Raw genomic sequence first — 21,194 nt, 5'->3', positions numbered from 1 at the left:
TAAAAGAAAATAACCAGTCAGAACATTTCCCATAAAATAAGACATTTCAGTGACAATTCTGCAAAACTGCTTTGTCATGAATTATTTTATATCCCAGTTAAAGATTTATTTAATGAATTTAATGATATTACATTCATACATTCTGCATTTTTCTCTTGTTGTTGTTGAGATCTTTACAGCCTAAAACAAAAGATTTACAGATGCTGAGCAGGAAAACATAATAACAGAGAGTATGTAGTGGGCATCACTGTACAAAACAGCTCTAAATATAGGGTATGTGTGGGGTTGTGAAGCAGCACGTACCTTCACAAGACTTCAGACATTTTTCAGCAAAATTTTGAGCCAGGTAATTTTGGAAACACTGAAATTATTATGAGATCACATTGTTAAAAACAGCCTTAAGAGCATTTCAGGTAATTCTCTGCAAGCAGATGAGTATCTTAAGTTGGAATGATGCAGTTCTGCTCTTGTTTATGTGTCTAAAATACTGACTTGCTTGAAATTGTTTTGTTTTTTTTCCATCAAAAAGTTGTTGGAGTGAGAGGTGTGGTTCTTTTAGGGCTAAAATCAGCAATCAATGCCATTAAAATAATGTACAAACTTTATAAACGTTCATGGTCTATAAACCCTTTGAAATTCATGAGAAATAAATCTAAAATTGCCTGTTTAGGCCAACAGTCCAAAGCCCAAATATATTCATTTTACTCACACATAAGACAAAGAAAACTTTGAGCATTTTTCCAGGAAAACTTACTTCAAACATCAATCAATTATCCAAATGATTGCTGGTGAATTTTCTGACAATCAACAAATCAATATCTGACTAATTGAAAGTAAAGGATGAAATAAACAAGAAAAAAAATACATCTGCAGAAACGTCATTTTGCTTGTATTGTTAAGCTGAAACAAAATAGAAAAACTGAACAGAATTAATTCATTATATATGTCAGTAAAAAAAAATCTAAGGTGAACCTAAATGTTATAATCGGTTGATAAGTTGGAGTTATAATAAAAAACAAAGCTGGTAAAAACTCCACATGGTGCTATCGAGGTGACATGATTTTCTATGCCATTTCAATCCCATGCTGCTCCTGAAGCGGTGACTCAGACTTGTCTTTACTTTTCCCTCCTGCCTTCTTCTTGGGGCTCTTTTTCCTGAAGAAGTACAATGAATATTAAGACAATTAAATTAGAGTCATTAACTGTGACTAATGCTATTGCATTTTTAGCTGTAGTGCATCATCATTCTTTATGTCAAACTATCAAGACAAAGAAAAATGGTCTTACTTTGACTTAACGGTCAAGACGATCACAGTTATGAAGATAGTAGCAATAATGACAGCAAGCAAAACTCCACAGATGATTGCTGTTAAAGAGAACAACAGTGTGACAAATGAATAGAATTCATGTAAATAAATTTTTATTTATAGAACAATTTAGCTAGCTTGGAGTTTGGACTAAAACAAATCTAACTCAGATTTAGATCTCTTATATATGGCCACTTTTAAAATAGTTAAGACTGAGTGTAGTTTGTCATGACTGATTGAGTTCATCGTGTGTCTACTGACCAATAGGAGTGTCTGGCTCGTCCTCCTCCGGCTCATCGCGGTCGTCTTAGAACAAAAACAGTTTTTAACATCGACATGTTAAAAAAAACATCATGTCATTGTACCACATTTTTAGTATCATCACTGTCTCGTTAGTTTTGAAATATACATTTACATTTCAATATATTAACATATATTTAATTATAATAATCAACAGCTGGGTTGGGCAATATATTAATGTGGTATCAATATAATCATATGTGACTAGATATTATCTTAAATGTTGGATATTGTCTTTTCCTGGTTTTAAAGGCTGCATTATAGTAAAGTGATGTAATTTTATGAACTTATGAGACATTGTAGCTGTTGTATTATTTGTCTTTACCCACTAAGTCATTATATCCACATTATTAATGATTATTTATTAAAAATACAGCCAATCTACTGAACAAAATTGTTGTAGCAAAAAAGGGAACTACAATGTAATCTTGCTATATAACCCTCTGTTGTAAAGTGATTGTGAGGATTTTTGATAAAAGCACCAAGAGTCACCCCTACTATATTGTTGCAATATTGAGATATTTGGTTTAAAATGCTGTAATATTGGATTTTGTCCATATCACCAAGCCCCAGTTACTGTTGGATAGTTAAATCTACAGCAGAACATCATCAAGATCATCATCTGTTTGCACTATTTGAGAACTTACTGTATGTTATTTTAGAGAAAACGTAGCCTAAAAGTAACAAGATGTTATTGATAAGCTATATGGACCAGCCTTCTCAGCATCTGTGCACACAGGACGGAGATTTGTGCTCACCGTGGACGCCGGCACAGGTGGAGTTGCAGCTGTCAAAGTCGAAAAATCTGTTTCCGTTTCCGATGCATCCAGTCCAAAGGAATTTTTTGCATTTGTCATGAACAGAATCATAGTAGTATCTCAAATAGGTGCCGCTGCATTGACCTGCTGCCTTTTTAAAGTGGCAAGCTTTAATGGCTGTGAGGAGAAAACATTATCATCATTATCACCATTGTCATTGTTAGAAGTTGTCATAGCAGTGGTCATAGTTTATTGATAATACTTATATACAGTGCAGAAATGTGATTATGTATAAACTGCTCAGCTACGGACACAGCAGAGTATTTGATGATTAAAAGTTAATCAAACAGTGTTCTTTCCCACTTTCTTCTGTCATGAGTAGTATTGCTCTTTTGCCACTTGGTGGCGTATTGATAATACTCAATGCTGTCACAGGTCTGTCCTGCAGCCTCTGAAGAAATAAAGTTATTACATGTGAAACCAAGTTGTGAAAAAAAGTAAAGCTCGGCGTTATTTGGGTCTATTAAGCTGACACACAAAATAGCACTGGCATTGATGACATGTAGATTTTGCAGTCTTATAATGAATATGCTCTTCTAAAGACGTAATGCAGGGATCCCTGCTTAAAATCAGACTGTGCCAAATCTCCATGAGGCTTCTCTCTCTCTCTCTGTCTCTCTCTCTCTTTCCCAGCTGTGATTGAGGAGGTTTCATGATGATGTAGTGTTTCCTTTCATGTTCCTTTAGGCCATAAAACTCTACCTCATTGGCCAGTTCATGTTCCAAAGTCCTCCGAAAGCAGCCAGGAAGAAGGATCGTGGATTTTTTTTTAGACTGGGTTCATCTACTTTTAGGCGGTCTTTGAAATTACATTAGACATTTTGCATATTTGGTTAAACAAAATGAATGGCTGCATTAATCCTCTGTCAGTACAAATTCATAAAATTGTCTTACCATCTGTGGGATAGATCTCTTCTACGTTGGCAGAACAGTTTCTGATGCACTCTCTTTCATTTACAAAACGGTTGCCGTTTCCTCCTTCACCTCTGTATAGGAAAGGCTGGCACATGTCTTCGGCAGCGTCATAATACAAGGAAAAGATAAACTTTGTGCCTTGACCTTCATCATGTGGCAAATGACAGAATTCTGTTGGATGACAAAAATACACTAAAAATAGTTATTTGCAAAAGGAGATACTCAAGATTTCAAGCAATAATATTCAGTATTTTGGTTGGTAGTATAATGAAATAAGATGGTAAGATGAACATTGTGCAGTTACTGTATGATAGTTGTTTCAGTAGAAACCATCAACCTGTGATCGAATAACTAATGTTTAACTAACCTCATCACCAGAGACCCACTCCCTGTTTTTATGACGGCAATAAAAAGTGTCATTTATGGTACATTTTCAGTCCTCCCGCCCTTCATGGATTTCACAAAAGGGAAGTGGTTTCAAACAGTTCTTTTAAGATCAAACTTTTTACCCAAAATACACTTGACTCGGGAGGGAAACTAACTAACTAACTGGTTATCCCAGGATGCTCAAAATGTGGGCCTGCCTGGTCACCTGCACAGTTGTAAGAGGTGAGATGAAGTTGCAGGTTGCAGGTAGTTTCAGTACATCGTGCCCTGGCTCAGACAGAAATGATCTCAGCGTTTAAAAGAATTATAGAGGAAGGAAATGTCCAGTCAGCTTAGCACAATGTAAATAACATTACAGTAAATACCATCTTTTCTTTTTTGGTCACGGCTAAAGACAATCATTGTTGGCTTCAGTTTCAAGTTACAACATGAACATAAAGTCAGTAAAAGTGGTAAAATGTAATTATATCCTGCTGAGAGATGCAGTCTAGACTTGCATAATAACTGAAACCATTTTTCCCATCAAGTATGTTGATTAAATATTGATCCCCCCCGCAAACACAAAATATGCAGGAATCATTCTTATACTGTATGCGATTCAGCCGACAGTTTATTAAGTCCCGCCATGTAACCGCCATGTTGCTTTGGAAGGACTAAAGGTGAAGCTTTATCTCAATGATCCAGTTTCACTGAAACTGAAACATTATATTTAAGCAAAAATAATCAGCAATCATTCAAATGATATGGGAAGTGTGCAACATTTTTGCAACTAGGCTGAAAAACAATACACAAAGCTAACACTTAATAATTTTAAGCTAAAGATGAGTCTGCGTGCTAATAGCCTGGCCTATTCTGAAAAGCTAAGCTTGTGTCTATAAACATATCTTTCATTACACTTTTAAAAGAACTGTATTTTAAGAAGAAAACAGTTTTCCGTACCGTTATTAGTCGAATAGCTGACGTGGAACGCAGCAAAAACAATCCCCAAAAACAACAGGTGCTTCATCTTGCTGCTTGTCTCTGTGCTGTCTTTCCTGGACTGAGAGAGAGGGTTGTAAACTACAGGTGGAGTGGGTTGTGACTGCTGACCTTTGGACCCACATTTCCCTAATGGTGACACCTTCAATCGAAACAAAAGTTAACGGCAGGGATAGTTATCTTCCTCTTTTTACTACATTTATTATATAGGCCTATAGGCCTGAGAGGTCGCCATATTAGAGCGTGACCAGATATAACCAGCTCCAAACACAGTGATCAATATGCAATAGTGTGTGATGTGTTTGAAATACCTCCATATTTGTGTGGTAGTTGTCCTATATATTTAATGGCACCTAGTGCAAACATAAGTAGACTGAGGCACAGGTCAGCATATTGACTGACAGTAACACTGTAGATTGGTTATTTTTGTCATTTTGTGCAGCACGCTGAGAGTTTATGCATCACCTTTTGCAGAGGGCTTCATTAGAGAGAATTTTTAGTAAGTTCAAATCCTCCTGTCACAGAGTTAACCTCAGGGAGTTACTCCATCCTCTTATTTTGTCATTCTGGCAGAAATACTCACGTCAGCTTTCCATTCTCACAGCACAAGACTTTTATCTTTAGCGTGTGATAGTTCTTGTCATGAGCCCGGGTAAATGTAAGAACACATCTCATAAATAATTTGTAATTGTTATGTCTTCAAAGAGTATGATGGAGACCTGAGAAAAGATAAATGGACGCATGTAACATCCAGCATATCACATATAAACAACAGCAAGCAAGTCACATCAGTAACAGTATCAACAGCTGAACCTGACCAACCTGCTTCACACGTTATTGCAAAATCAGTATTTATATCATATTTTAAAATTAGTAAACAGTATCAGAATTTAGGATGTAGGAGCCCGTGCCAGGGGGAGACATGCCTTGCCTCTCTGGCAAGATCTGACCTCTCAGTAGTTCAGAGAAGTGCAAGATGGCACTTTGGTTGCACAAAATACTGTCCAATTTTACTTGGATTTTACAATGATACCAAACACTGGATTTTCAGGAAAAAAAACTTTTTATATCCCACTTCCCAATTTTTCATTCAACCAACATGTGTCGACCTCCAAATATGGCTATTACTTATAGTAATACAAATTCATTGGATAATATTTAAGCATCTACATCACATGCCAAAGCTGTGGCGACATATCTAAAACTTGTATGATAAAACAGGTATCACAGATCTCAATCCAGGATCACTAGCGTCAGCAACTGTTTCAACAGTTACATTTTGTTTAGGAACCAAGAAGAACAAACCAAAACGTGAAGCACAGACCTCAGCAGCTCAACAATTTCCTCTTCAAAACACAATGCACTCCTAAAACACATTTCTAAAACTAACAAAAGGTCATGACTCAGTAAATTAATCTGAATAAAGAAAACTAAAGAATATTATGAGAGGTATTCAGAGATGGGTCATGCAAAATAATAGGTGGGGCCTTTTCAACATGTTGTAACTTAAAGGTGAGCACAAATAACTTTCCTCCTTCAGCTGATGAATGTGAACATGCATCTCTACACATGCATCATTCTGCACAGTGAAGGTGGAGGCAGGTTTTAAAGGAAACTCTACATAGGAGCGTACTATATGATGAGACTAAAAGGTTAAAAGTTTTCAAAATTATTTTGAACTATTTACAGTACGTATCAGATGGTGTATACTGTTGTGGTTGGCATGCTTTTTTATTGCTCAATAACTTTGGATGGTGGGGTCCGAGTCCAGTGACACCAGGCCTGGCCGGCCCATTCAGAACTTTAGCCAAAGCATGGCGCGATGTCATGGTGCCGCATGCCTCCAGCCGTCCAACTCTCCCCTCTCCACCACAGGGAGGCAGGGGTTTCAGTGTCTCCTAGGATTAAGCTTAGGCAAATCAACTACATGTCTGAGGAAAAGATGGTTTGTCTCTGCTGTGTGGGTGCAAATGACACCAGCCATAACAATAATGATTTATGACAGTCAAAACAAGACATTTAAACATAGAATCGGTAGGATTTGTCTGAGCTGTTCATAAACACATCAGAGAGATAGTTGGTTGTTGAGTCTCATTCCCAGGACATCAAACACAGACATGCTGGGGTGGTAAAAAAAAAATGCAGCAGAAAATGCAGTGGTCACATTCACACCTGGAAGCTGCCCAGTCTTACCTGCCAGCCACTGAGCAGCTCTACTGGAGTGACTGGGGTTGGGGATCTTACTCAAGGGCACTTCAGTGGTGGTAATGAGGGTAGATCATTATTCAACACTTGTTATTTTTCTATCCCCTTTTGCTGCTGTAACACAGTAAATTTCCTTATTGTGGATCCTATCCTTAAAACTTAGCTGGGTCACTTTTAACGCATGTTGCATTTTAGTCTCGGGGTGCAGAGCCCTCACACTTCACCTGTCAATATTTGGTGAACCCGTCTGTCGTCTGCACCTCCAGCATCGTCACAGAAACTGAAGGGTCGCAGATTTACGTACAGCACCACCACCACCAACAACAACAACGTGTGTGTACCGTTGAGCTTTTCCCGCATCTTTGTGCCACCCGCCTGCTGTTCGAGCCCTAAATGAGTGACTTGGCTTGGCTGCGGTGCGGCTCTCTCCGCTGTGGAGCTGTCTGTCACTCTCCGGTGACCATGAGACTCTGTATGGAGGGAGGCTGGTTTTGTTGTTGCTTTGACGTCAGCGCCAGCTACAATGAAGCTGACAACGTGATGGGGTATAAAAGCCGGTTTGAATCCAGGCTGGCGCTCTGCTGGTGCTCCACGCTGCTGCTGTGCGCCGGGTTCACATCAAGAGGGCTCAGTGAAGGCATCAGCATGCAGTTTCCGAGCTTCACACCCATCCTGCTGCTACAGCTGCCTTTCCTCTCTGTGCTGCATGGTAAGATCTTTGATGAGTGCAAAAAAAAGTAGTTTGGATGAACCTTTAGATCTGTTAAAGTAGAAGCAAGAAGAAGAAAATCAGCAGGAAATTGCCGGCTTGCAGGCTCTTGAGCAGCAATGATGCTGGCAGGTGTCTTCATTGCCCTGCACATGCTCTCTGAGAAATCAGGGTGTCATGAAATGTGTGTGCTTGTCTCTGAGATTAATTATTTGATTGTCCTTTCCAAATAAATTGTTTTCTGATCATTTTATTTAGAAAATATGTGGAATGTCTATCATATATTCTAATGTACTGTGCACTGTAAATAATTGTAAGCAGCTTTAAATTCCTTCTGCCTTAAAAATGTGAGTTGACTGAACTTATTTTAAATTATTGTTTTTTTGATGAGTTGAGTTCATCATTTGAAGTCAAAATACTTGAACAACCCATGTTCTGAAGTGGACTGAAAATAAAAAAAACAAGAAATCTTGTGGTTAAATTGACTTGAGATTAATAAAGACCTACATATTTATGTTAAATATAGATTAGTTGATTTCATGTTTTAAAATGGGACAAACCAAATCTTTCTGTCTGTTTCAGGTGCCAAATGGACATACAGTGGTAAGTCTGATAATATTTTCCTTACAATTTGTAGATTATAAAATGGGTAGATATGTATATTTTACATACATTTTTCTATAGTTGTGATGGTTTATCAAATAATCGTTTAGTTGTCAGCTATTAAATTCACTATTTTGATAATTGATTAATCAGTTTCACTCATTTTTCAAGACAAAAAATCTCAGATTTCAGCTCCTCAAATGTGAATATTTTGAATATTTTAATATTCTGACAAACTGAATCTCTTTGGGTTGTGGACAACAACATTTGAAGATATTGTTGCTTTTGAGAAACACTGATTGATATTTTTCACCATTTTCTGACATTTTATTCTAAACAAATAATCGATTAATTGAGAAAAAATCAACAGATTAAAGCTACTACAATGACATGTTAACTGGTTATTTTGAAACATAATATACTCTAATTACTCTTGAAGGTAGAATCAATAGGATTTGTCCAAGCTGTACCTGAACACACCAGAAAGATGCCAGCATGTCAAATAAGGACGTTTTGGGTTGGTCCCAAGCGTCCAGACCAGAGCAAAGTAATGAAAGCAAAGGAAATACAGGCAGAGGGCAGGATCTCTGCCGACACCACCACACACTGCTAATGGGTCATAAGAGATAATTGAAAGGGACTATGTTTTTATGAGTCAATACATTATTTGTTAGGAAAATGTTGCGTATTATGCTTTTAATGCCTGCCAATGGCTCGGATTCTCCTTGAAATCAGAAGAAACAAACTGGTTTTACATTTTCCCAGAAAAAGTGAGTACACTGAGTAGTGTGTTAACCAGTAAAAAAGAAGCTCCTTGTGGTAGCTTTAATCACCATCTGTTTTGTTCATTGATTTGAGTCTTTTTTTCAAGAAAATGAGAATATTTTCTGCTTTCTTTACTCCTATTTAACAGTTAACTGAATATCATTGAAACAAAACAAGACATCTGAGGATTTTTCTTGGCTGTGGGAAACAGATTTTTACCATTTTCTGACATTTTATAGACCACAAAAAAAAGTAATCAATAAATTGAGAAAATAATCAACAGACTAATCAATAATGGAAATAATTGTGAGTTGCAGCCTTACCATTTTCACCTTTGATGCATTTGTAGTCCAGTCCGTGTGCACTTGTGTACGTCCTCGTGTTCTCCCCTTAAACCAGCATTAACCAGTAGAGTGTTAGAATTCCTCTAATAACTGAGTCAGAGAAGATGTTATTGTTGTTTTCGGCTTTCAGCGGTTCTTATAATAAGACAAGATTGATCACAAAGAAACAAACCCACTCTGACCATTGTTTGACCTCCAGAGAAGATCAGCACTGACATCCCTCCTGTCACCTCATGTAATGTAATTGCAGAGTTCGCTACCAACTCTGCAATTACAACATTTCATAAGTGGCTGACTGGCTTTGTCTCATGCCTTAAGGACTCTGGGCAGTGACTTCTTGACCCATGACTATCTCTTACATAAACTGTTCCCAGAGCGTGACCTCTTACCATTGTATCGCTGCCTCTTAAAAGTCTGTTGCATTCAGGGGCTAAATGTTAAAACTGATATGGGTGCAGGTGAAGAAACTCGATGTAACAATCATTTTTCTTAACCATTTCTTGGACAAACAGTTTTGATTACAATAATCTTTGGTCAAACTTTGGTGAAGCTTAAAATAACATGTAAATGCTTAACAAAAACAATTATTAAAGAATCAGAAACCTGTGTTGTTTTAATGAGTAAGCAAAATCAACAAGGAATCAAAGTGGAAAGGTTTGTGATGACTGTGGAGGAAAGACGTAATGTATAATAACAAAGAAAGCCTCTGGCCTCCTAAGTGCAGCGTGGTGGATTTCATCCTCAGTTACAGTCAAACCCCCAACAGGCCTTGTCAGTAGTCTGGAGGGCTCGTAGCACTTTCTGTTGACGGGGGCACAGCTGAGTCATACGACTTATCTCCACCTCAACACTCCACCCTCTGGCAGAGGACACAACACTGAACCTTTACATGGGAGATGAAGTTTTGGTTTCCTTACTCTGGCCCTGTTTTTTCTACTCTGACCTTTGATGTTATGTTGAACAGTTTACTCTACAGAAAACCTGATGAGAATCTTCTTATTTAACACCAGTCTGACAGACGAAAGGCCCCATATTTTTTGAAAAATACTCAGTGTCATATATGTTTTACCAAGCACTGCCAACGGGGCACCAAAGGCCACTGAAGGCCATTATTAAAGGGCAGACTGGGTCTAATTAAAACAGCAAATGAAGTGGACACTGAGTAATTATAGCCATAAGAGTAAGTTTCCTTTTATGATAGGGAGGGTTTGCCTCGATTGAACTTTGAGTTTTGCTTCAAACAAGTATTCAGTGATTTCACAGCTTCACTGGATGCCTTTTGGCATGCCTTATACAATCAATCCACATTTATCTATGAACTGACAGTCGTGACAGGGAGGGGGGCAGATTTCATGCTGCATCATTCATATTTCATCATCTGGCATCTGGTGAATGGAGGATTTTTAGATGAATTTTGGACAGATTATGAATTAGTGGCAACAAAATATGCAGAAGCGATGGGAGCCCCGGGGCCATAATTATGTTACTTTAGATTTGATAGGATCCATTCACTTTATACTGAGCATCGTGTTTGAAAAGCTCAGTACGGATCCTCACACTTCAGTCAACACAGTGAATGAAAATATCAGAAATCAAGTACTGCATCATTTCTCATTAACATCTCTGCCTCCTTTGTATTATTTCCCAGGCCAGTGTGCCTCATTGCCTCTGCAGACACGCCATTGAGAGACACCCTCATGGCGCTGAGGTCACTTTGCAAACTGCATGACTTGATCTGCAAATGTGGCCGTTTTCAGTGTCCTGTGCTTTCTAGAAACCTCTCATTTGGAGAGAGACGGCATTCTCACTGGCTCTCCCCGCAAACAACAGCCTGGTTCTCACTCTTGCTGCTTTAGAAAGGGCCAAGAGCAAAGCCACGGGCCTCTCCCATGCCGCCCTGTGCATAGATAATAATACTTCACTTTGATTACAGATAAAATGTTCAGTAGGCCAAGACAAGCCCTGGCCCTCTTTGGAGCCATCTTCCAGTTAACTTCACACTGGGGCACGCTTTTCTCATTTGCCCTTTAAAACAGAACAGCATAACATTTGGAGAAACATGCAATATAGCCCCGCTGGAGTTCTGAAGTGAAATACAATTCACCACCACCTATAGTGCAATCTTGATCTGCCCATACCAATACTAATCCAGTCTTTCCCCTCACTGAAACAACCAAAATGATAATATGGATGCACTTTGTTCAGCCTAACCATCTAAAAACACGATGCTTAAACTATGAAGCAGATATTCTGCTCCATTAGGGAGGAATACACAGACCACAACGTGACTCATGACTCTTTTTATTCAGCGTTTTCCACACGCAGAATTTTTAGCAGCGTTGGTCAGCACCGTTTAAGCATTCAACAGGAAATTTAGATAAGTGCATAAATTGCACTCGGCTATTTTGCTCTTTTCTTCCTTGAGCTCTAAATAACTCCACACAGCTGACATGATGGCAGCGCTGCTGACAGGTCTGACGTTATAGCTACTGTTCACATGACACATATCTCTTTAAAGCATGTCACTCAAAGTTTAGTTAAGCATTTCTGTGATGTTTTAGGCTGAAGGATTGTACCGGCTATACACCCCCTGCCTTTTTCTGCTTTTTTTTTTGTCATCCAATTATTATTTTTATTTTATTTTTTTACCAGTTTTGAACTGATACGTCCCAGGACTTGCTCCTCACCCTCTCTGTGAATATGTTAAGAAACTATATAGCAGATCCACCAGAGCAGCTTCAGGTGGCGATTGTAAAGTTCCATCCTATAAAACATCTTTTGCTCAGACAGCTTTTTTCTGTGAAATGAGCAAAGTATTGGAACTTGTTACTCGATCACTTAAAATCTGTTCACTTCTTTTATGAAAGCTATCAAATCCTGATTAGTCCAGCAACAGACATACTCATGTCTAGTTTTAAACTGTAACATCTTTAAATGTCTCTATCGTTTTTTTTCCCCCCTTTTTTGCTGTACTGTACTGTGTTTTATTTTGTTGTATTCAGTTTGCCTATGTGTTCCCCTGTTCTTCTTACTTTAATAAAAGCCCTTCTAAGAACAGGTGATGCAAATTAGCATATGCTATAAAAGCTAATGACACTTGCAGCGAATGGCTGTTTTCAGCTTGTCAATGTATACTGCATCAGTCCCTATCAAATAAACCATTAATAATAAATCCCTGGTTTTACTGATAATAACTTACTGCTGCTTGCCGTTGTAGGGCCAGAGGGAGAGCACCACTGGCCGAAGCATTATCCTTACTGTGGTGGAGCTTTCCAGTCTCCAATAAACATCAAATCAGAGCTACTGAGGTTCGACCCAACTTTACGTCCAATTGAGGTTCAAAACTACAACCTGTTGCCTGATGAGCAGCTCACACTTGGAAATAATGGACATTCTGGTGAGTATAAAACAGCAAAATACATAATAATATACAGTGCATGCCATTTAATGTGTAGTTTAAACAGATTTCATAACAGGTAAGATCAAAATAAGCATTTAAGTGCAGATAAAGTGCACACTGTGTTTTGTTTGTCTTGGGATTTAGAAATTCTTCAGATTAAAGTGACGCACTAGTCCATGTATTCATTAGAAATGGTCATACTTCAACATGGAGGCTCTGTCGGAGCCTAATTTCTGGGCCAACCTAAAGAAAATGATACGTGGATCTTCTGCCATAGCAATTTTCCATAATCACTCTCTTATTATCTGAGCTGTCCTTTCACCGAAAAGAAAGAGCTCCACGTTTAGTCTGGGAAAATATGAGCAGAGATTAGTCATCTCTTCTGCCTCCACTGGCTCCGATGCATCTTAACAAAAGAAAAGCTTCAGTTTAATGTTCAATATCGATTTACAACACAGCCTTAAATTTGATTGCTAAATATAGCAGAACATAAACAACTGTGCCCACGTGCCACAGGATTAAATATTGTGACAACTCAGGCAGATGAATATGTTTATTCCACTAAATTATAGTTTTTTGAAACATTCTGCTTTATTTGGAGATAAGAAACTGTGGCAGTAAACAGTATGCTGCAGAACTGGATTCAATTGTTGCTTACATGTTACTTTAAGCATGATGTAGAAATTACTACTTATGAGACCATCCAAACATGGATGTAATGTCTTCCCTGTGTAGGTCACGATTTGGTGACTGTAGTATCGTTGTAAATAAACTGTTAGCCACTGACGGAGCGCAAAGACCAGACAAGTGCTTATGTGTGCATGCCTGATGGGCCTCAACGCCACAAGCTGAGTGGCATCATCAGCGTGACGTGTGTCTGAAATTAGCTGACAGAGGTTTTTTCACTTGTAAACATTCATCATGCACTGATGGACATGTAGAAATTGCCCCTGCTCTGCGTCACTCCGCTGTATTTAAACATAGCTACACGGCTTTTGCATAAAGGGTTTTGACAGTGCAGAGCGGGCCAGTCTGACTTCCTTAAGTTAGATAAAGTTGATGTTTCTTGATACCCTGAAGTTAATTTAAGCAACCCCCACCCTGCTCTGTTATTTCTCTTGATCCACAGTACAAATCTCACTGCCCTCCAAGATGCACATCTCCAGCCTGCCTCATCGTTACACTGCAGCTCAACTTCATTTCCACTGGGGCTCCCCCGGCAGACCAGTAGGCTCTGAACACATGGTGAACAATAAGCAGTACGCAGCAGAGGTAAACACTGCAAACAGCATTTCATATGACCCACTATTTGTGTTATGTTAAGGACAGTAGTGAAAAGTAATTAAGTGTATTCATTCTAGCACTGTACCTCATATACTTGTATTTTATATATCATAATTACATTATTGGCCTCCATGGGGGAATCATTTTTTCATTTTTTTTCAAATACTTTTGCCAGCTTGTTTGTTTTTTTTCGGTAGGGGCTATTCTTTTTTCTTAACGCTGATGACAACAACTTTGCTATCCATTTCGGATGCTTAAAAAAAACAGCAGTGCAGAAATACTTGCGTTATGTGCATAATTAAAAGGTCATATTATCTGCAGAAATGTTCATTTCAGGCCGATATGGATATTTAATTCTAAAGCCAATGCTGATTATGTGCATCCTTGATATATACAGTATGATACATAAGATACTTTTACTTTTAATACTTAAAATATATTTTACTTTACTTATTGTGCTTTCACTTAGCAAAATTTTGAATTAAGGACTTTTACTTGCATTGAAGTATTTTTATACTATCATATTTCTACTTTTGCTTAAGAAAAAGATCTCAATATCTTAGTAAGAGGTCAGTTTTCTTATCAGGTTAGCTTAGTCCAGTCATCACGCATCAGTATCTGTGGCACCAGACAAATGATGTAATGCTTTTTGACTTCATCGTGTGACATTTGACTGGCAGGGGGATCAGAGTCACTGACACCCTTCAAGGCTTACAGCCGCTGCTCAGACTGAAGTAACTCTGCATCTGCATATTACTTTACCAGTCTCATCTTAACACTGCGGCAGACACTCAGTTGACTCCACTTTCCAAGTCAGACAGTTCCAGAAGAAGCTTAATGTGCATCTTTCACTTTTATTGTGTAACTGACTGTAAAGTACAATTGAGTTCTTATATAAAACACGTCTAATTAAAGAGACTTAGAAGTTTTTTTTGAACAATAAACTAGTTGTGGGTCTTTAGCATCTTTACTACTGAGCTTATAAATAGAGGGCAGTTAAGGTCATAGCTATTTCCTCATAATAAATCACTGTTTCACCATTCAAATTAGATTTTTTTTTTTATCATAGTTAACATATTACAAGGCAAAGAGATAATTTCAGTCAACCTTGGTATGTACAGTATGACAGCATGTCTTATTTCTGTGGGCTTTAAGGGGATTAGACTACCAGACTATTATATGCTTTGGTTTTCAACCACCTCTGGAAAGGAGTGGCTGTCTGTGCTATTTAATGTGTCAAGCCATGTAAGCAGTTTTCACACACCAGTTTGCTCTATTTACTTTACTTGAAGTGCAGCAGATGGTAAAGTTTCAAAGTAAGAGTCTCCTTTATACATAAACAAAAATAAGATACTTTTTTAAAGTTAAGTTGGTGTCATCTGAATTATAGTGGCGAGAAGCCGAAATAGTTACAACCTGTGTGCTTTTATGTGACTGTGCCCCAGCTGCAGCAGAGCCACATATAAGGTGCTGTGGTTTGACCTGGGTTTCAGAGTGGACACGTTGAGAGCAGGCATCTTTTCAAGTCTCTCCAGACTCCAGAACCACAGTTCCTTGATGACATGTTGTTTTGGAGGGATGGAATGATGGGAAATTGAACATTTCCCAGAAATAGTGCAAATGTCCACCTTGATTCCCAAGACAGAACAAAGCCTGTAAATACAATTTCGTCATTGTTGGACAGAATGACTAAGAGGACTTTTTGCAGCACCGGATACACAAAAAAATACTGTCACCAAAACAACTGACAGTCTGCTATTTATTTATGTGCTGTAATAAACTGTAATGCATCCCCAGTGTTTCTCCAGACTTTCCACCAATATTACACCCACTGAACACCACCAGTTATTTTCAGTCCAATTAACACCTACCATTCATGGATCATACACTATAATTAGAGACAGTCAACGGCAGCAATTTAGGTTTTATAAAAAGAAAATCTAAAAGAAATCTAAAGAGGTGAGGTGGTATAAAGATGTGATCCCTTCTGCATGCTCCTGCATGCAAGCTACACTTGCATGGTGTTTACACAAAGAAAATGCAGTAAAATAGTGAGTTTAAAGATAAAGATTAAAATGAAGATTTTACTTTTTTTCACTCAAATCTTTGTTGACAAGAGGATTACAGCAATATACATATAACAGTAACAAAAAACTGAAAATGCACTGATTGATTTTTCTGTTGATGGATTCATTTGTAGCTTTGATTCTGTTTATCTTAAGATATGTCACTTTTTGCACTGAGCACACTGTAGCTCCCTTTGGTGCAATTTATTTAGCACATCCACAAGTGATGTATGCTTTTCTTCAGATCTAGTTTGATGTGCTAAATAAATTGCACTGAAGGGAACTAAAGTGTGTAGACTTTTTTAATACCTTTTTATGCCACTTCTTAGTCCAGCACCTGCCTTAAGTGGTATTTGGATGAGTGTGACTACTATACACTATCACTTTTTCTATAAAGATGATTTCTTCAACAAGTACTGGTCTTGCCGTACTACTGTCTACTAAAATATCTGTTGATTCATCACCAAAATTCTGGAGAAAAAGTGCCATACACCTCTTAGGAAGCTTATATCCTAGTATCAGTGCTGGGAAACCTACATTAAAACTGTATTTCAAGAAATTTAGCTTGTGAAACTAAAACTACTTTCAAAAAGACATCCACGCATCATCACAGGAAATTATCACAATCTTAGTCTGGAATCTCATATTGTAAGAGTTAACACTGAACTGAGTAAAGTGCAGGTATGTTTGACGTAGAGACTGAGTCAGAGCTCACTTATGCAACTTATGTCTACTTCTAGGGGTCTTGACTTATTTCTCTTTTCCCTCACAGATGCATGTAGTTCACTTCAATTCAGACAAGTATCCCAACATGTCCATGGCTGTGGACAAATCTGACGGCCTGGCTGTGCTGGGTGTCCTGATTGAGGTAAGACGCTGGGGACTGGATGGGGACAATGATGTGTGAATTTCTGTGAAGCAGGAGAATCATGTAATTGTGTTTTTGCACACAGGTTGGAGAATTCAATCCAGCCTTTGAACAGTTTCTGAAGTTTATCAATGGTATCAAATACAGGGGTGAGTCTAAATTTGTGATTTTCTTGCAGAACCTATTTTGTAGTTTTGCCACTTGGAATATATGTGTGAGTAATGAGCAACATCAGCTCCCTTGGTGATACACAGTCATTCAATACACAAACTATAGCAGTAAAAGCTTTGGTTGATTTTGTCTAAAACTTTTCATCCGTTTCTCTTTCAACTTGCAGATCAGCGAGTGCAGGTTCCCGGTTTCAACATCAGGGCTCTGCTGCCTGCACGCTTGGATGAGTATTATCGCTACGACGGGTCACTGACAACTCCGCCATGCTATCCCAGCGTCCTGTGGACAATTTTCAGGAATCATGTCACAATATCTCGCAAACAGGTGCTCCATCCGTGTTCAATACTTAAACAGATTTGATTTCAGAAAGTTATGTTAAAACTACTGCAAGGAGTTTTTAACTTTTTAAAAAACAGTCTCAATTTATTGCTAACATGACCTACATAAATAAACAAGATCATTTGCAAAACATTGTCCATTTCTAGATTTCTATACAGTTATTCTTAACGCCTGCCTGGATTTCCTATAAATTAAGATAAAACAAGCCACATACATTATCCAGTTAAAAAGAAGAACGGGGAGATTTTTGTCCACAAGGGCCTCTAAAATAAACACAGTATGAAAGTTCCTTGTACAAGCTGTAACTTGATTTTTATACATTTTGGTGTAGCGTGCCCCTTTTATTTAACCTTAATTGCTTGAATGTGCATCTGTGAGCAGCATGTTTTGTTTTGTTGTGTCCTCTTAGTTCCTGGCCCTGGCGACAGCCCTCTACTCCTCCCATGCCCAGGACTCAGCCCCTGTGCCTCTGAATGGCAACTACAGGAAACCGCAGCTCGCCGACAGCAGAGTTGTGCTGGTATCTTTTAAGGAGGGTAAGTATGGTCTTCAGAACGAGCTTGCTTTACTGTTGCAGCATGAGTGCAAAGGTCACAGAGGTGACGCGACCACCACTGCACTGCTTTAAAAATGGCAGAAGGACAGGTTTGAATGATGTTTGGGCTTTTTTTCCTCCTGCAGAGCACAGGGCTGTCACACTTTGTATGGTTTCACCTGCTTGTGGTTGAGCTTTCATGTTGATGTCATCTTCAAAGTTGATTGACTTTGATGAGCTTGTTGGAAAGTAGGCCATCTTCTAAGACACAACAAATTAACGGTCCCTCTGACACACTGAGAACGTCTGCAGCCCTTAAATTTTGTCTTTAAAGGCTTACTTTTATGTGGTAGACTGGTTTACCACACTGTATGGTATTTAGGTCCATATAGTGTGGTATGAATGTGCATGTTTTCCTCATTTTCAAAGCTTCCCTCTCAGAGCTATGCTTCTCTAATGGCACATATGTTTTGACATGGCAGCGTGGAATCTTCTGCTATTAGATCTCCTGAGTGGCATTTAGCAGGCGATGGCTTGTGTTTTCAGGCACTGCTGCTGCATGCTGGCTGTGAAGGCCTGTAGTCCTTCCAAGGAATATCCCACAGGCCTGGATGTTTAACAAGCTGTGATTGGCTGTGTGTCTGATGCAGGCAGAGGACTGCACGGCATTCACACAGTCACGTCACCGCTCACGAGGAAGCGAATCGTTCAGCAACTGCTGGTCGGTGACCTAGCAGACCTGGCTGACGAAGGGCTCTATCGGCTCCTTCCGAGCGGCTCAGAGAAGCTCCATGCTGGCAAGAAGAAAGACCTCAAGGAACAGCAGAGCGAGACTGTGGCCAAGTCCAAACAACAAACGTTGAATCCATCCCCGTGGAAGAAGAGCCAGACCGACTGCTCTGTGGGAAAGTTGGGTCTGGCTGAAGACGCGCTGTGCTACGTCTCACTGGAGCACAGAGTGTTCCATCAGCTCAAGCAGTCCCACACTGAGACACAGCTGGTTCAGGCTCTCAGAGATGCAGTTTTCCCTGAGCTCAACATCAAGAGCTACCTGGACTGTAAGTCAGAATTAGCCCTCCCTGCCATCAGACATATCCTCCGTGGACGGCCGCCAACAGATGAGGCTTTTGAGTTAGATCGCTCTCTGACAAAAGCCTTGATGAACCCGAAGAAGACTTCCACAGCAACCAAGCAGACTGTGCCAGTGACAAAGTATGGCGGTCTTCCCCCTGCCACTGTACCCAGGAAACCACATAGCCAGGGTTATCCACATCCTTGGCTTTTGCCAATGGAGTGGGAAGACTAGAGAGATTCCTGACATAGCCGAGACTCACATTATGTCATTTTCTGTTGTGTTTCCCACAATGAAAGACTAATTGTCAACACATGCCGTACATTACTTTTCCATATCTTTCTCACAAATGTGTTTAAAGGGATAGTTCAGATTACTTGATGTGGAGTTATATGAGGCACAGTCAGTGTATTAGCTACTCTAAATGCCGGTCGGCACACCTCTAATTTGGAGAAGCAGAGGAGAACACCGGCACCGAAGCTAAGCAATGTACTGCATTGGACAGGATCAAAAACAAAAGGTATTTTAGCCACTTTAAAACAGGTCCATCTAAAAATATCAACATAATTTTAAGTGTACACTATACTTTGAATATTTTCTCTGCTTGAGCCTTCTTTAAGTGGCTAAAATACCTTTTGCTGCCAACCCTGTCCACAGCAGCTCATTTAGCTTATCATATCGACCATCGTCTGTTGTAGATAATCCACTAACTATCAATTAGAACTTCATAAAACCCCACTTCAGGTCATCTGTACCATCTGTTTAATGTTAAATTATTATTTCCATTATGCGCACATAATTGTAGTATAGATTCTATCTTAAAAGACTGTAGTTTTTAGAGTTTTAGAGTTATTTTACTGTAACTATTGTGTTTTCTTTTGCAAACATATGCCTATGCATAACCTGTCATCACCACTGACTGTGCTCAGTACTGTACGGGGATTCTGAAACATCAAGCCAAACTCATTATGCAGATTTCTTCAGTCATGAAAACCTGCAAAAATGGGAAGTTTTGCTTTTTCCTCCGAGGGCTTTGGGTTTGTTTGCACAATTTTGTCTTGCTATGCAGTTCTTTAAAATCAACTACCATAAAGCACATATGTCAGGCTTGTCAATCTATATGTTAAAGCTTTGCAGTACACACATGTCTGGCAAAAAAATATTTATAGTGTCATGCTGTGTGCCAGGTTCAGTGTCATACTGTACGCCAAGTTCAGTTCTATAGTATGATAATTGTGGAGGTATACTAGCAATTACTGTCTTGCACAATATAGAGATGCAGCTATGCCAAAAGAATTTGCTTTAAGTCAAATCGCTGTCTGCTGTCTTCATTTGTTCTTCTGTTCAAAATGCTATTGACAGTAAATAAGGAAACATCTACTGTACATAGGGAACTATTTTCAATAAAAGCATTTTACATGAAGCAAATATGTCAAATTTCTTACCTATTTTTTGTACCTTTTACTGTGAACTTGCAAAACTAGTGAAATGAAGTCTTTTTAAGGAAGACATGGGGCTCTGCCAGTAGACACTGGGCAAAACCACTTGGAGGGAGACTGTCTCATTAAAACATCCTCATAGTATAGTCTCTATACATGTTCAGTAATATATGGTCGCTGTCCAGTGAAAACCACTTATCTCCAAATTTAGTGATTTTACGTCTTTTGATAAAACTGAAGGAGGGAGTGTTCCTTTCTGGGTTGGAACAATTCTCTTTTTTTAAGCCAAACAAACCATTTACAAAGCCGCTGCATCATCTGAAAATGGTTTCCCACAAAGCTGAAAACAAGCAGTTTTTCTGAACTCATGAAAAGTTGACATTTTAGAGGTAAGTCTTTTTCACTGGACAGAGATGATATGTAAAAAAAAATCCAAGGCCAGTACCTCAATCTGTGTGGTCTGCAAGACCCTGCAAAGAATATATTTTGAGCTATGCAATGTTACGAAAGTATACTGTTCATAAACTGCATGTACAAGTATGCATTTTGAAGGTGTCTATACTCTAGATGTTGTAGCTAGTAAAATGCTGTGATTTCATTTTTAACCAATGTACATTTTGAATTTGACAAAATGGGATGTGTCACATTAATAATTCTAATAATTTATATCTGGCAACTGCGCAAGTGGT

General features: G+C 38.8%; 2 protein-coding genes across 2 annotated transcripts; one reads left to right on the top strand and one right to left on the bottom strand.

Annotated features, from left to right (window-relative positions):
• Positions 1–81: 81 nt before the first annotated feature.
• On the bottom strand, positions 82–4,811 carry LOC146316676 (inter-alpha-trypsin inhibitor). The gene is made up of 6 exons (XM_084734983.1): positions 4,667–4,811; positions 3,320–3,511; positions 2,366–2,542; positions 1,569–1,613; positions 1,288–1,366; positions 82–1,155 (listed from the first exon to the last, which is right to left on the bottom strand). The coding sequence occupies exons 1-6, from the start codon at positions 4,731–4,733 to the stop codon at positions 1,065–1,067; spliced, it is 651 nt and encodes a 216-aa protein (XP_084591109.1). The 5' UTR covers positions 4,734–4,811; the 3' UTR covers positions 82–1,064.
• A 2,244-nt stretch (positions 4,812–7,055) lies between these two features.
• Positions 7,056–20,494, top strand: ca12 (carbonic anhydrase 12). The gene is made up of 9 exons (XM_084735002.1): positions 7,056–7,619; positions 8,202–8,222; positions 12,549–12,728; positions 13,861–14,003; positions 16,854–16,949; positions 17,035–17,098; positions 17,287–17,444; positions 17,869–17,995; positions 18,645–20,494. The coding sequence occupies exons 1-9, from the start codon at positions 7,304–7,306 to the stop codon at positions 19,298–19,300; spliced, it is 1,761 nt and encodes a 586-aa protein (XP_084591128.1). The 5' UTR covers positions 7,056–7,303; the 3' UTR covers positions 19,301–20,494.
• Positions 20,495–21,194: the final 700 nt, after the last annotated feature.

The sequence above is a fragment of the Lutjanus erythropterus genome, chromosome 13 (assembly GCF_056507025.1).
Source record: "Lutjanus erythropterus isolate fLutEry1 chromosome 13, fLutEry1.hap2, whole genome shotgun sequence".
Taxonomy (NCBI): Eukaryota; Metazoa; Chordata; class Actinopteri; order Lutjaniformes; family Lutjanidae; genus Lutjanus; species Lutjanus erythropterus.
Note: the sequence above shows the minus strand (reverse complement) of the source record. Positions and strands in the feature narration are given on the sequence as shown.

Excerpts from the sequence above, each read along its gene's own strand:
- LOC146316676 (XM_084734983.1), bottom strand. The coding sequence starts at position 4,733 with ATGAAGCACCTGTTGTTTTTGGGGATTGTTTTTGCTGCGTTCCACGTC. Across the intron at positions 2,543-3,319 it reads AGAGATCTATCCCACAGATG|CCATTAAAGCTTGCCACTTT; the intron begins GTAAGACAATTT and ends TTCTCCTCACAG. Across the intron at positions 1,156-1,287 it reads GTCTTGACCGTTAAGTCAAA|GAAAAAGAGCCCCAAGAAGA; the intron begins GTAAGACCATTT and ends GTACTTCTTCAG.
- ca12 (XM_084735002.1), top strand. The coding sequence starts at position 7,304 with ATGAGTGACTTGGCTTGGCTGCGGTGCGGCTCTCTCCGCTGTGGAGCT. Across the intron at positions 8,223-12,548 it reads TGCCAAATGGACATACAGTG|GGCCAGAGGGAGAGCACCAC; the intron begins GTAAGTCTGATA and ends TTGCCGTTGTAG. Across the intron at positions 14,004-16,853 it reads ATAAGCAGTACGCAGCAGAG|ATGCATGTAGTTCACTTCAA; the intron begins GTAAACACTGCA and ends TTTCCCTCACAG.